This window comes from Bufo bufo, chromosome 8 (assembly GCF_905171765.1).
Source record: "Bufo bufo chromosome 8, aBufBuf1.1, whole genome shotgun sequence".
Taxonomy (NCBI): Eukaryota; Metazoa; Chordata; class Amphibia; order Anura; family Bufonidae; genus Bufo; species Bufo bufo.
The window spans coordinates 88,055,947-88,069,622 of NC_053396.1; the positions used below are offsets into that span (position 1 = coordinate 88,055,947).

Below are 13,676 nucleotides of genomic sequence, written 5' to 3' on the forward strand. Positions count from 1 at the left end.
TCCCACACCAGGCGATATGAGTCAAGCATTCCCGGTGGAGAGGCCTCGGACATGAAATGGCGTGCATAGCAGGGTGGAACCATGAGCTCCGTCCGAGAATCCAGGGTTTACAAGGCACAGTCCAAAAAGTAAACCAAAAATAAAATATATATATATTTATAAAAGTGTTTATCCTACCATTGCTTAACTGTGTCCTAGTCTGTGGTACTGGTGACTGCAAAGCTAGAAGGGGCTACAGAGGAGAGACAAGGAAGCTGCCCACCCTCCACTGCCTGAGAGATGCAGCAAATATTACAGTCCTGCCCTGGTCTTAACCCTTAGCTGAACACACGCACATACACACACATTTAACAGACCTAAATTGGGAACAGGGAAGTGATTGTGCACAGTCCGCCTCACTCCGGGGGAATACGATTACATATTAATCCCTCGCAGACTTCAGAGAAGAGGTTGTGGCTTAACTGTATTACACGATTAAAACCTTTGGAAGTTTTGATTATTCTGGACATTTGCAGTTATTGCTCAGGATATTTTCTATTAACCCTTTCAGCCCCTTGAAGGTATAGGCCGTTCACTTGTATTGTCCCATTGGTCAGATTCCATTTTCCTTCTGTCCAGCAGTCCATTAGATGACCGGGCACAGAAGACAGTCCTGCGTTAGCCCGAGGCGATACAGAAAGACTGCTCAGCGTGCATTCCTACAGTCCATTGAAACGCATTAAGGTGGCGTGAAGTTAAGACTATTGTAGGGAATCGGTCAGTGCCAGTTCCCATGCCGCAAAAGTCGTGAGGGAAAAATGACGACAATTGGGCAGATTTAGGGTACCGGTCATAAAGAAACACTTCTTTGCTGCCCATAGCAGCCACACCGCTGCTTTCATCCAAACTGAAAGCTGTTCTGTGACTGATTGCTATGAGCAGTGGTTTTCCTTTCAGACCAATTCATAAATCTGAGGCAGCACTATTGCTCGGCAGAAGTCGCGGTGTAGCGCCAGCTGTGCCATGCAGGTGAAGCCACCGAAGGATATGTCTCTGTATAGAGCCGCAGGGGTCACTTACAAACAGATGAGTGATTTATACATTAATATCCAAACTGGGGAGAAGCCGAAGATGAACCACTAGTCGAACAATATGGCAGACCGGAAACGGTCTAAAAGAAAAGCGGTCTTGGTTGGCCATAGCAACCAAGCGGAGCCCAACTTTCATACTTCAAGAGCACTATTAAGAAATAAAAGCTGTGCTGTGATTGGTCGTTATGGGCAACAAAGGCCGTTTTTCTTTAAGACCACGTCATCTGCCCCATATGAGGTAGAGGTCCTTCAAAATAACAAAGTGCAAGAGCCCAAGGTTGTACAATACTGATCCTTTGTAAATGACTCCCAGGGTCTTGCAGGTTTTGGATTCAGTACATTATTGTCATTGAAAACAAAGTTAACCCTTTAGGGTGCTTGCACATCTGATGGGTCGGCTGTGGATTCTCTGCAGCAGCAGAATCTGCGCCATTAAAGGGGTTATCCAGAAAAGGATATTTATAACTTATCACTAGGATAGGTCATCAATATTAGATCTGCAGAGGTGCGACCCCCGCTGATCAGCTGCTATTAGAAAAGGGCAGACTGAGCCTCTTCCTAGGCCATGTGACATCACCATACATCGGTCACATGGCCTAGTTGCAGCTCAGCCCCATTCTAGTCAATGGGGCACAGCTGCAATACCAAACACTGCCACTATAGGATGTACGGCGCTGTCCTTGGAAAGCTTCCAGGAGCCTGTATTAATCACCGGAGCTCCAGTGAGCGCAGCAACTGCCTGAAACAGCTGATCAGCACGGTGCTGGGACTTGGACCCCCACTAATGTGATAATGATGACCCATCTTGAAGATACATCTTTATCTTTTCCAGGATAACCCCTTTAAGTTGGGTAATTCATAGCACAAACACTGAGGGTTTGCCACATTGGTGAAATCCGCAGCATAAATGCACATGCTGCGGGGGTTAAATCTGCAGGGCAAAGTTGTGTGCGGATTTTGCTGCAGAAGTCTCACAGCACGTGGATGAGGTGTTCTTAGAATCTAATCCACGTTGCTGCCACTGTAAAATGCATATTTTCCACACACAACTGGAGCCCCAAGCTGTAGTCTTCAGTGGGTGGTCAGCCAGAATTACCATTGATGTAAGGGTTAACAAGACCAGTTTGAGACTTTGACAGCTACATTTGGGTGGATTTCCTCTGCTATTATTAAGAACAGTCTGAAGAATTACTACCAAAGAGGCTTCTTATCCTATGAATACATTGTCGGGGTGACTCGTGGATGCTTTCATGATATGAATAGATATGCAATTGGATTTAGGTTTCCAAAAAACTTTTTTTCTTACTAAGAAAACAAAATGAAAATAAATTTGGAGTTTATACAAAAACAGCTTTACAGTATTTGTCTCAAAAACACATTAATTTACAAAAAATATCAAAGTTAATCTCTTAAGGTACAGGAGGAAAATCCATCTGGAAAATTTAAAAAAAAAAAAAAAAAAAAAAGGTGCTAATAAATTTTAATTTCACCTTTTCTTTTCACATATGTACATGGTGTTTAGAGCGTGAGGAGAAGGAATGGGGCTCATGTAAGATGAAAGAAAAAACACATTGCTGCAGATCTGAGAAGTCCAGACAATGAAGTGGTTTGTAAAAGGGCGACTGGTAGGACATTTTCTATATATTTCAGAATCTGAACCGCTCCTAACCTAAGATAATGTGCAGGAGCAAAATCGGCAAAACATTATAAAATAGGAATAATGACAGGGGATTGCGTATGTACAGAAACCATAAAATAAAGTAGGGAAGAGAGCCGAACTTTACAGAAGTACTTATGTCATGTGCTTAAAAGCAATTCGCACCTTTGGCCTGCTCCGAAAAACAACAAAACAAAAAAAAAGCAGGTCCAACTCGGAAGAAAAATTTAAAAAGAAAATATTAACATTGAAACTGAACGGTGCCAAATGCAAACATGAGGTGGAGGGCTGAGCGCGTGGTGCTTTTGAGATTCTATTTTAAGGCCTTGTCCCTAGAGACGGAGTGTCTCAGAGCCCCTCTCCAGCAGACAGACAGCTGCCGCCTTACAGCACACAAGCCCTTAATCTGCCTCAATACAAAAGGGACACCAGATCCTACTCTGCATAGAATGTAAAACAGGGCACTGCCCCGGGGGGTATATGGAAATGTGCTGGAGGCGCCACTAGCAAGGCAGGTAGTTATGGCAAGAGGTACACGGCAAACCCTGCACTCCATGCAGGGCCTCACAATTCATAGGTCCTGCTCTGTACCTTGGGGGGTGAATGTCTGACATCAGAAGACCAAGGGAAAGAAACAACCACCTGAGGTGGATGGTCCAGATGTCCCTGGAGTGAACGAGGGTATAAGTATCTGGCACGGAGACTCGTGTATAGAATTATGTACACACTCCAATGTGGTTGGATCCTACATGCCAGAAAGCAGCAGAGGGAAGTAAGACATGCAGCACATGTCCTGACTCGACTGCTGCGCTCAGGCAAGCGTGTAGGAAACCCTTCCATGACAGGATTTACAACAGGGTGTGTTCAGTGCGGAGGAGCGAACAAGTATATGCAAGTGTCAGTATACAAGAGTGTATGTAAAAGGTCTGCAAATAGTAAAAAAAAAAAAATAACACACCAAGACATGTCAAGGAAAAAGGCAGTTGTATCCACCTTGTTACAAGAATTCTTCGTGTCAGCCAAATATGCTAAGAATATTAGACATGCAAAAAAAGGAGGAGAAGCATCTGATGGAGAGAAAAGTTCTAGAAGAAAAAAAAAAAAGAAAAAAAATGAGAAAGGTGGTGGATGTGGAGAGAAGATACGAGGTGGGAAAGTGGTGAAAGAACAATGCTAGATCCAGAGATAGAAGTGACACGAGGGGTGAAGAAGTGCAGGACAGCCATTAGCAAAACTACGCGGCCGATACCAGAAAGAGTAAGCCGAGGGCAGGAGAAACGTGTGTTATGTGAATGACTGGATATTTGCATAAATACTTCTAGGTAAGTGGTGGTCCCCATAGATTTGTATTTGTGGCGTATATTCCATACGGCAGGAGGGTAGTTGGCCTCCACAGAGTGCGCCCTCCCAAAGGCTGTAATAAATATCAATATCAGGACCACAGCACAGGAGTGTGCACCCCACACGGTCTGCTTACTGTGGTCCGAAATAGTGTAACTGCCCTAATAGGAGAACCCTTCCAAGTCCTACCCCAGACCATAACCCCAATGTCACCATCAGCGCCATGTAGCCGGGTGGCACGGTCACTGGTGGAAGGCTGAACTCAGTCTGCAATTAATCATCACACAAAGGTGCATAAAGCAGAAATGTCGTCAAGACTGCAGCTACCACACGTGTCCCAGACTCGAGGACCACACTAGCTTTTTCACCAATGTGAATTACATTTTTGTAGACTGAGTCATTTGTACTGCACTATTCAGATGAAAACCATACGAGTCTGCGGCACAGATGCAAATATAAATTATCTATTAGAGCCTACTGGAGGAACTCTGGGTGACCACGGTATGAGCATCTACACCCTCAACTGATGCTACAGCAACATGCAAGTTCCTGAGTGAACATAATACTGCCGCACTATGGGTGGCATTAACTCCAGCGGGTAAATAATGACAAAAAGGTCACCAGTAATCAGGTAGCAAATTGCCAAATCAGGGGAGTAGAACCAATGTAACAACTGAGAACAGAACCCTCCCTGGTCACTTACAGCCACATTGATATAGGGCATGAATGTTACTTCTACTCACTGAGAACATATGGGACCAAGTTCCCTTAGAAAAAATAAGATTTCATTTACATTGGGCATAGTTCACTCGTATAGGTCAGTCATTATCCTGAATATTTCTTTGTGCAGTCAGGTGATTGCCACAAAACTGGATCCAGCACGTACAAGCTGTAATCATTGCATCCATGTCGTCAGTAATTTCATTGTAATGAGACCAGTGGGCGGTATTGGTGATGCAACCAACTGAAAGGAGTGTGCAATTAAGTGCATATATGTGTTCACAGGTAGCTTGCTTTGTGTGTACCAGTGTGCAGGTAGTGTGTGCATGCGTGGCTGAATGGTTACAACCCACCGAGGGCTTAGTCAAGTAAGCCAGGGTGGGTTTAAACTGGAAAAGAGTCAGACACACAAAATTATACCACTCAGGAACAGAACACAGACAGGGCCCTGGTGGGGCTTCCCATCACTGTGCCCTACTATGCCATTAAAAGCTTGTCATTCACAACCGGGTACAGTAGATGTAACATCAGGGCTTCCAGCGCAATTTTACAAAGTTTACTAAGCGTATGTCAACCCCTCTGCTACCATGACATGGGCCACTGCTTTGCTGAATACTGAAGTCACAGCCATCAATACTACCTGCATCATTGTGCCTCCACAACATGAATCGTGGAAGACAGTTCAGACTGCCCTTGCTTGTCAAGTAAGGGTTAACCACGGCAGGTGTGCAAAGTGCAGACAGGAGCATATCCAAACCACCCTCCCCTGGACAGGAAAGGGAGCAGAACAATGGGGCAAACTATATAAAAATACCTAACATAGGGAAAGTTAGTCTTATTGCTCCGTCTCCCAGAGTCCTGTAATGCAGAGTGACCTTTGGCCTGTGCTCCTGGTGCTTGGATTGGCCATCCCACTGATGGGGCGCAGGATGAGTTGTCACAGTTCTTCTCAGACCTTGTAATAGATGTTTGCGGGGCTTTGAGGTGGCATCTCTTGTACAATGTACACAGGGTGTCCATAATCCCCGCTCACCTTCTCATAGTGTGGGCAGTAATTGTTCTCTGTAGTCCGCAGAGGGATGATGATGTCACTTGGCTCAGTGCCAGAATTTCCACTGCATTTAGGGCTAGCCAATGTGCTAAGAGATAGGGCAGCTGCCCGTTGCTGAGTGTGTTTGCGGTGCCGTTTTCGGATCTTGATAAGCAAAACTACTAGGAAGATGATGATGAGAATAAAAATGACGCATCCCGCGCCAATGGCGGCAAATACAGCCACTTTAGAACTGAAGAAGTTATCAACACCGCCTCCAGAGGAAGGTCTATCCGCCTGGTTCACAGTATCTGAAAGAGAAGTACATGAAGATTGGGGTGAGCATGGCAAAAGGAACCAAAAAACCCAGCAGATTTACATCACGACTAATACAGACAAAGGGCCCTTTTACATGGACAGATGATTGAGCCGGTTTACAGACAACGACTGTGTGGACGAACACTCTTTCCAACAACTGGTGGGCATAAATCTGCTGGCCTTCAGGAAACAATGGGCAGATGCTGGTTTGAAAGCCAACGGTATAATTTATGTGCGTCGGCCACAAATCTCCAGTAAACTGGGGACGTTCTGCTGACATAAGGTAAAAGTGTGGGGGATGAGGATAATTCGTCCCTCCATCAGCCAATGTAAAGGACATTTAAAGTGGTTTTCTGAACTTTTAATATTGATGACCTCTCCTCAGGACAGGTCATCAATATCAGATCGGCAGGGGTCCGAATCCTGGCTTCCCCACCGATCGGCTGTATGAAGAGAAGGCATAGCAGCAGTGAGCAGGAAGTAGGGATCGACCAATATTGATTTTTTAGGGCCGATACCGATAATTTGTCAACTTTCAGGCCGATAGTTTTTACCGATATTCTGGGTATTTTTATTTTTGAGGGAAAAAATTTTTTCCTACACAAATCTGCTGAAAATTAATGTTTATTGTTAACGTGTATTTTATTTTTTTTGTAAATCTTTTTCATTTATACTTAATATTTTTGTGTTTTTTTTTTACTAACTTTTAGCCCCCTTAGGGACTAGAACCCTTGTCCTATTCACCCTGATAGAGCTCTATCAGGGTGAATAGGATCTCACACTGTCCCTGCTGCTCTGTGCTTTGTGCACACAGCAGCATGGAGCTGACTATGGCAGCCAGGGCTTCAATAGCGTCCTGGCTGCCATGGTAACCGATCGGAGCCCCAGGCTTACACAGCTGGGGCTCCGATCGGAGGAGCAGGGGAGAGGGGATCCTGTGGCCACTGCCACCAATGATTAATACTGGGTGGGGGGGGCGCACTGCCACCAATGTTTTTACTATTGGGATGGGGGTGGGGGGCGCACTGCGCCACCAATGATTAATACTAGGGGGCTTGAGGGGGGGGGGGGGGGAAGCGCACTGCGCCACCAATGAAGATACCTCTCTTTCACATACAGGAGGCGGGAGCTGGCTGCAGAGTCACATAGCAGGCTCCCGACCTCTATGAGCGGTAGCTGCGATCCGCGGCACCTAAGGGGTTAACTACCGCGGACCGCAGCTGCCGTTCATAGAGGTCGGGAGCCGGCTATGTGATTCTGCAGCCAGCTCCCGCCTCCTGTATATGAATTAATGAAAGACTCATCTTCATTGGTGGCGCAGCGGCCACAGCCCCTCCCCTCCTCTTGTCTTCCGTCCTGTCATTGGAGGCAGCGGCAGCAGCATCACAGGGGGAGGAGACACTGCTTCCTTCTCCCCTGTGCTGCGGAGGAAACACAGAACGCGCTGAGAGCAGCGCGTTCTGTGTTCCCAATACGTTATCGGAATATCGGCAAAATAGATGCCGATAACGTTCAAAATCCTCAATATCGGCCGATAATATCGGTAAAACCGATAATCAGTCGATCCCTAGCAGGAAGAGAGACAGCAGATGGCACATGCACACCTTCTCCTCATACAGCTGATCGGAGGGGGTTTTGGGTGTCGGACCCCCACAGATCTGATATTAAAGACCTCTCCTGAGGAGAGGTCATCAATATTAAAAGCCTGGAAAAGCCCTTTAAAAGAGCGGCAGGACAGCATTTAAATGGCGAATAGCTTCTATTATGGCGGATCTATAAAATACTGTAAACAATAATCTAATTACATCCAAGGACAATATTAACGTTATAGCTTTTCATGCAAAATGTGCAGCAATTTCCACACTTACTACATATTGCAATTTAAAAAACAGGCAAAAGATTAACCGTTTACTGGGGGGGGGGGGGGGGGGGGGGGAATCATAAAAATCCTTTGCGTCCTGTAACTATAAAAGAACCCAATAGGATTATATCGAGGTACAACACAAAGATGGAAGCAGTAACTTTTAGGCACATTTGTTAACATCTTTCATACGTTTCACAAGTAACTTATTATCTGACTGCAGGAACAGCCAGGAACGGAGAAGGACCATGTGGTAAAACGATCCATCCCATGACCACCCAAAGCTTAGTACCTACACTGTACTGCAACGTTCAGCCAATTCTACTTTACAATTGTGACAGGATTGGTGAACAGTAGTTTCTCCATGTACGTGCCATATCACAGGTAGTTATTTGTATCTCACCTGGCTTCCCATGGTCTTCTCCCTCAAATCCATTGTTCCATGGTCCAGGTGTTGCCATCTTCCCAGTATTATCCACTTCTTTGCCTGGCCGGCTAGTGGTGACATGCTCTGGTAATACTGCATTTGGATCTGTAAACAGAGTTTTAGAACATCAAAACTTTTGCCAATAGCATTCAAGAGGAAATTGTAGTTCATAATGTGAGCTCAACATAGTTGTCAAAATTCGTGGAACACGTTTGTCATGAACATCAACTGAATGCACCTTGACTTTTGCAAATAATGTCAGATCAGGAGGAAAGGTTCATCCTGTAATAGGTGTATTTGGATTTATCATATTTTAAGATGTAAAGTTGAAAATCTGACAACCTCGTATTACAACAACATTTTGTGTTACTTCTTAACACTATCTAAACTCAATAGAGATGAGCGAATTTCATATTTTGAAATTCGTTCACACTTTATTAGGTGGTAAAAGCAGAATTGCGTTATGGATTCTGTTACCATGGACCATAACGCAATGCTATGACAGAATGCATAACGGAATGCCTTTAGAGGCATTCCGTAATAATAGAAGTCTATGGACTGCAAAACTGATCTGTCCCGTTTCCGTTATGCAGGGGAGTCCTCTCCTGCATAACGGAAACAGGACGGATCCGTTACGCAGGCCATAGACTTCTATTATGAAGGCAGTCATAGAATTGCGTTATGGTCTGTGGTAAGGAAATCCATAAACGCAATTCGCTCAACTCTAAAACTCAAGTTCCTGGCAAAGAAACTTGATCAGTTGTTTTATACCTTGTCCGACTTTCATGATGATCTTCATGGATCGTGAATGGCATACCCCTCCTTCCCGATTCTCAAGACCCTGTAGCGTTCCATTGGAAGTAGCTGCAGTGTAAAAAAAAAAAATAAGACCATCATGACTTGAGGAAATCAAACCAGAATATCACAGCAGTCCTAGACCCAACAACTCTTGGTCTCATCAGGTTTTGTATAGATTATCTGTCACACATTGGGGCCACCTGAGACTTATGGGTTTACAGCAGTACAACAGCCATGTTGCCTGCTGCTGGCCAAGGACAAAATAGAACATTGTCCTTTGTATACCCCTCTACTGATTGTCTATTTCCACCCCCAGTGACCGCAGATACATCCAGAGAGAAGTGCATTCATTACCACATTAACAATTACAAAGACTCATGAACTGAGATATCTGAGTGTTAGGGCTTGTTATTGGATTAGTATAGGAAGAAGTCATCTCAGCAGAATGAGACCCTCCCTCTAAGTGCCTGCAGGCCTGGGAAGAGCATAGACTTATCCAATATTGTCAAGAGTCTGCTCATTCACATCAAAAGGGATATTAACGCAAGCGTCTAAACGGCTTTTACAATAAAGCCAGGCATTTACTCGGCAGTAGATTTCATTCCTTGAGCATTTTATGGATAAAATACCACATTGTAATGTTTAACTAGTTGCCCCCCTTTAGACGTCTTATAAGAGCAGACATTCCATAAAAGTGGTTATATGGCCACACCTGCAAGGAATGCGCATACAAATGTGAATCGGAAAACGATGTAACCTAGCCGACTTCTCACAGCCCCTGCTAGCAAACACCTGACGTAAAGTTTCTCAACATACATGTTTATTCAATACAAAAAAGGTAATTGAATGAAGTGAACAAGACGACACTTTTTGGCTAGGAGGAATAATATGCTCCTGAGCCAAGACCCCACTGATCACTAGGGCAAAATGACACTCCACAGAGCAACATGCTCCACTGGCTTCACGTGAGAGATGCCACCCGTACATGAGGGTATCTTTGTTGGTCAGAATGGTGCATCGTGATGCAGTATCCAGGAAAAATAACACCCGATACCTGGCTGCCCCATTATAATCCAATGGAGAAATAAAAATGGATCAGTCATGGGTTCTGTGAAGACAGATCTCAAGATGCCACAGGGCTCAGGCTAGTCGTACACAAGATATTGAGATAGCTGTCAGACCATGACCGCCATCTCACACAATCCTTCCATGCACATGCATGCTTGGCTCATACCAATATGCACTTGTTAATGGAGAAGGGGTGAGCCAAACATACGTATTCCCGTAGGTGTCCTCAATAGGAAGAAGGCTGCCATCAGCCTCCTCAGGCAGTAGCTTATGTACGAGAACAAAAGGATTGGGGATGATCAAATCCAATGTCGCCGATACTTATCTCCCCGATCTGAGTGAGGGTCTGGGGAAGTCTCAGATGTGTGCCTTATTCATGGCAACTAGGAGGTAAACCATGAAGGACGCTCATTTTTGAACATGACTTCTGTTAGCACAATATATAGTAATAGCAGCTTAACCCTGGCAGAGCAGTGAAAACAGATCAATGGAAAAAGAAAGTGCCCTGTGACCCATGTGTCTGAGAAAAGCTGGCTTGGTGCCCGCAGATCAGGACTGGTTACTAGGATAATGAGGCCCAGTGTGTATCAAGATGAAACCATGAGAGAAACACCTTCAGCCCTTAAGGGTCTATGTCCCCCTGAGTTACTAGAGGCCTAGGTGTGAAGCCATGTGATCGCTGCAAGTTTACAAATGATTCCCGGCCAATGCATCAACTTATCGTAACGTGGCCAGGCACACAGAGGGTTAACTGGAGCGTCTCCTCCCAAGCGCTGCAGGATTCCCCCGCACAGGAAATTAAACCTCTGTCCCAGTCTGGGAAGCGGGATCATGGGGTTTGGAGAAAGAAAAGAAATATAAAGCATCGGAAGGCTCCAGGCAAAACCAGCAGGCCCATGGAAGGGGGATTATTAGCAGCGGGGGCAGAATAAGCAGCCGACCGCCCTAATGTCCTCGGCTTCTGTTTTTCTTCTCACATACGGGAATGTTTCCTATTTGCACATGGAAGACATCCTTTTGGTGCGGCCAGTACACATCATATGGCAGGCTGCATTTACACCTCACGAGTCCTCAGACCACAGAAAAGCAAGAATTACTACAATTCTACAGTCACCACCAGATTTTTATTTGATTGTGGCCACTATGCGGTTTTATCATCATTTATGGATTTATACCAGGTAGTTCTCAAAAGCCTACGATTCCTAACAATAGCCGATATGTGCAAATGGGATTTAAAGAGAACCCGTCTCCTCCTCTTAGTAAGAGATTGTATTCCTCATAATGTAATTATTGTCACTTATTCCTCACATTAATTTATTAATAAATTGACAACTGGGTGTTACCAGTTGGTGGTGTGTCCCTGCACCCTTTAACATTAACCAATCAGTAACATCAGTGGCAGAATAAGTAAGGGGGGGGGGGGCACCCTTCTGGCATCAGAAATGGTAACATCAATTTGTCAATATAATCATACATTTCTAGGAGGAATAACAGAGGAATGAACACAGTTCTACAGAATTATCTGGAATGGTCATTTCAAGGTGAATGTTACAAATCTGACAGGTCCTCTTTGATGGGGGCAGTGTTATTTGGGGAAATTAACATTTGCATGCACATGCTGAGGATCAGCGCCACCCCTTACATATGGGGACGGCAGGAAACGTGGCACCTCCATGTCATTTTATTTCTGCCGCTCGTTGTATAACTACAGCTATGTTTCTGTTCAAGGCTCTGGGAAAGCTGGGTATAAATATCCCTATAATAGTAGCAATCATGACTTCTTGTAGTCACAGAAACATTAAAGACAACTAAATGAAAGGTCATCACTTATTTTAGTGGGAAAGTCACCTTAAAAGTGCGATGACAGAGGCCTAATACAGTGACATTACAGCGCTCTTCCCAGATGAGTCCCAGTTGCGGGTGAGGAAGCCGACTGACTGGATTTCTTGGGCAATGTTAGGAAGTGATCACTTTCCAGTGTGCAGACTGGGAGTCCTCTGCGCCAGCCTCTGATTGGCACTGCCCTCCCAGCTCTAGTCACACAATACTCAACCCAAGCCCCAAATATGGGAAAGCAAACCCGGATGGAATGAAAGTTATTTTCACCCTCCTTTCCACAGAAACACAATGTGAGGTCTGCGGAGGGAGAGGGTAGAGGGGGTCAAACACCACAAGAATGACTGGAGGCACTATGAATAGAAGCAATTCTGTACACAGCTACTGGAAAGTGGAGAGACCGCAGCGCCGGGACCAGGCAGACAGAACAAGCTTTTCATATTCCATTTGTGTATCTCCTGCTTTTAAGATTGATCTTCACTGTGGCCGTTTGGATCACAGATGTGACATGAGGGACATATGGACCAGGCAGGGCCTTGACCACTTCCTCGGGCACAGTAAATGCCATTCTGCAGGTCACAGGACTCGCCTATCAGCTGCTGAACAATGCTCGGTGTTCTTGAAGAAAGGCTGGGGAGATAAGTGTGTGGACTCCAGAAAGGTGATCTGCAGGAGGAAGCCATTCCAGAGGAACACAAAGCACTCAAGATAATGCAGATACCAGACAGAGAAAAGAGAACAGGGTCTCAATTAACAGTACTTTGAGAAAACGGATGCTGGTGACCAAGTCTATAGGAGAGCATAGCATTCTAGATGAAGGTAGAGTGCTCCAGTAATGCCAATAACCTGGCCCACTTCCATCCGGTGTACACCTCACAAGCATGGCCAGGGGATCCTATGACGTAGGGGTGCTAGAAAACTGAACAGCATAAAGAAGCAAGGACAGAGCATGCTGATAGAAGGGAGACTAGGTTAGGAGAATTTCAGTGGCCACTTTCTGGATTCTGATACCCACAGAATGTGCGGAACACAATTCGCCTGCCAGCTGAGGACCAAAAACTTCCAGATGTGAACTGCTGTGAAAGATTTCTCCCATACATTCAGGCCCGCCAGCCAACGAGTGCCAGGGGTTGGGGCTGAAGAAAAAGGACAATGAAACACGAGGAGAAGAGAGATTTGAAGGGGGGTGGGGGCAAATTCTGGAAAGCAAGCCATTTTATAGAAAAATGCAGAATGTGACAAGAAAGCAGCAAAACCACATTTGGTGACTGCAATGGCTATTGGTCTTTTGTTTCCACCAGTCTAGCAGAACACGAAAAATGTTCAGAAATAATGAATAAGCCTAAAGCAAACCTGCTCGCCTTCGCCCGGCAAGGACCGGCACCAGATAGGTCTCTGTGCAAAGCCTTGCTCTGCCATTTCATGCTCTGCGAGCTCTGAATCCCAGCGGTGAGAACTGGCATGACTGGGTCAGTGAACATGCTTCCCTTCATAAGTAGAGCTGCATTACTCGCTCCATCTGGCCCACATCAAGTATCGACTATTTCAAG

General features: G+C 45.2%; 1 protein-coding gene across 1 annotated transcript in view; it reads right to left on the reverse strand.

Annotated features, from left to right (window-relative positions):
• Nucleotides 1-1,293: 1,293 nt before the first annotated feature.
• The window catches only part of EFNB1 (ephrin B1), a 54,206-nt gene continuing 41,823 nt past the window's right edge, over nt 1,294-13,676 (reverse strand). The window contains exons 3-5 of the mRNA XM_040406249.1: nt 9,196-9,288; nt 8,401-8,529; nt 1,294-6,129 (exon numbers count right to left, since the gene is read on the reverse strand). Of these exons, the coding sequence (XP_040262183.1) occupies nt 5,738-6,129; nt 8,401-8,529; nt 9,196-9,288 (614 nt within the window). The 3' untranslated portion in view covers nt 1,294-5,737. The remainder of the gene's footprint in view (nt 6,130-8,400; nt 8,530-9,195; nt 9,289-13,676) is intronic.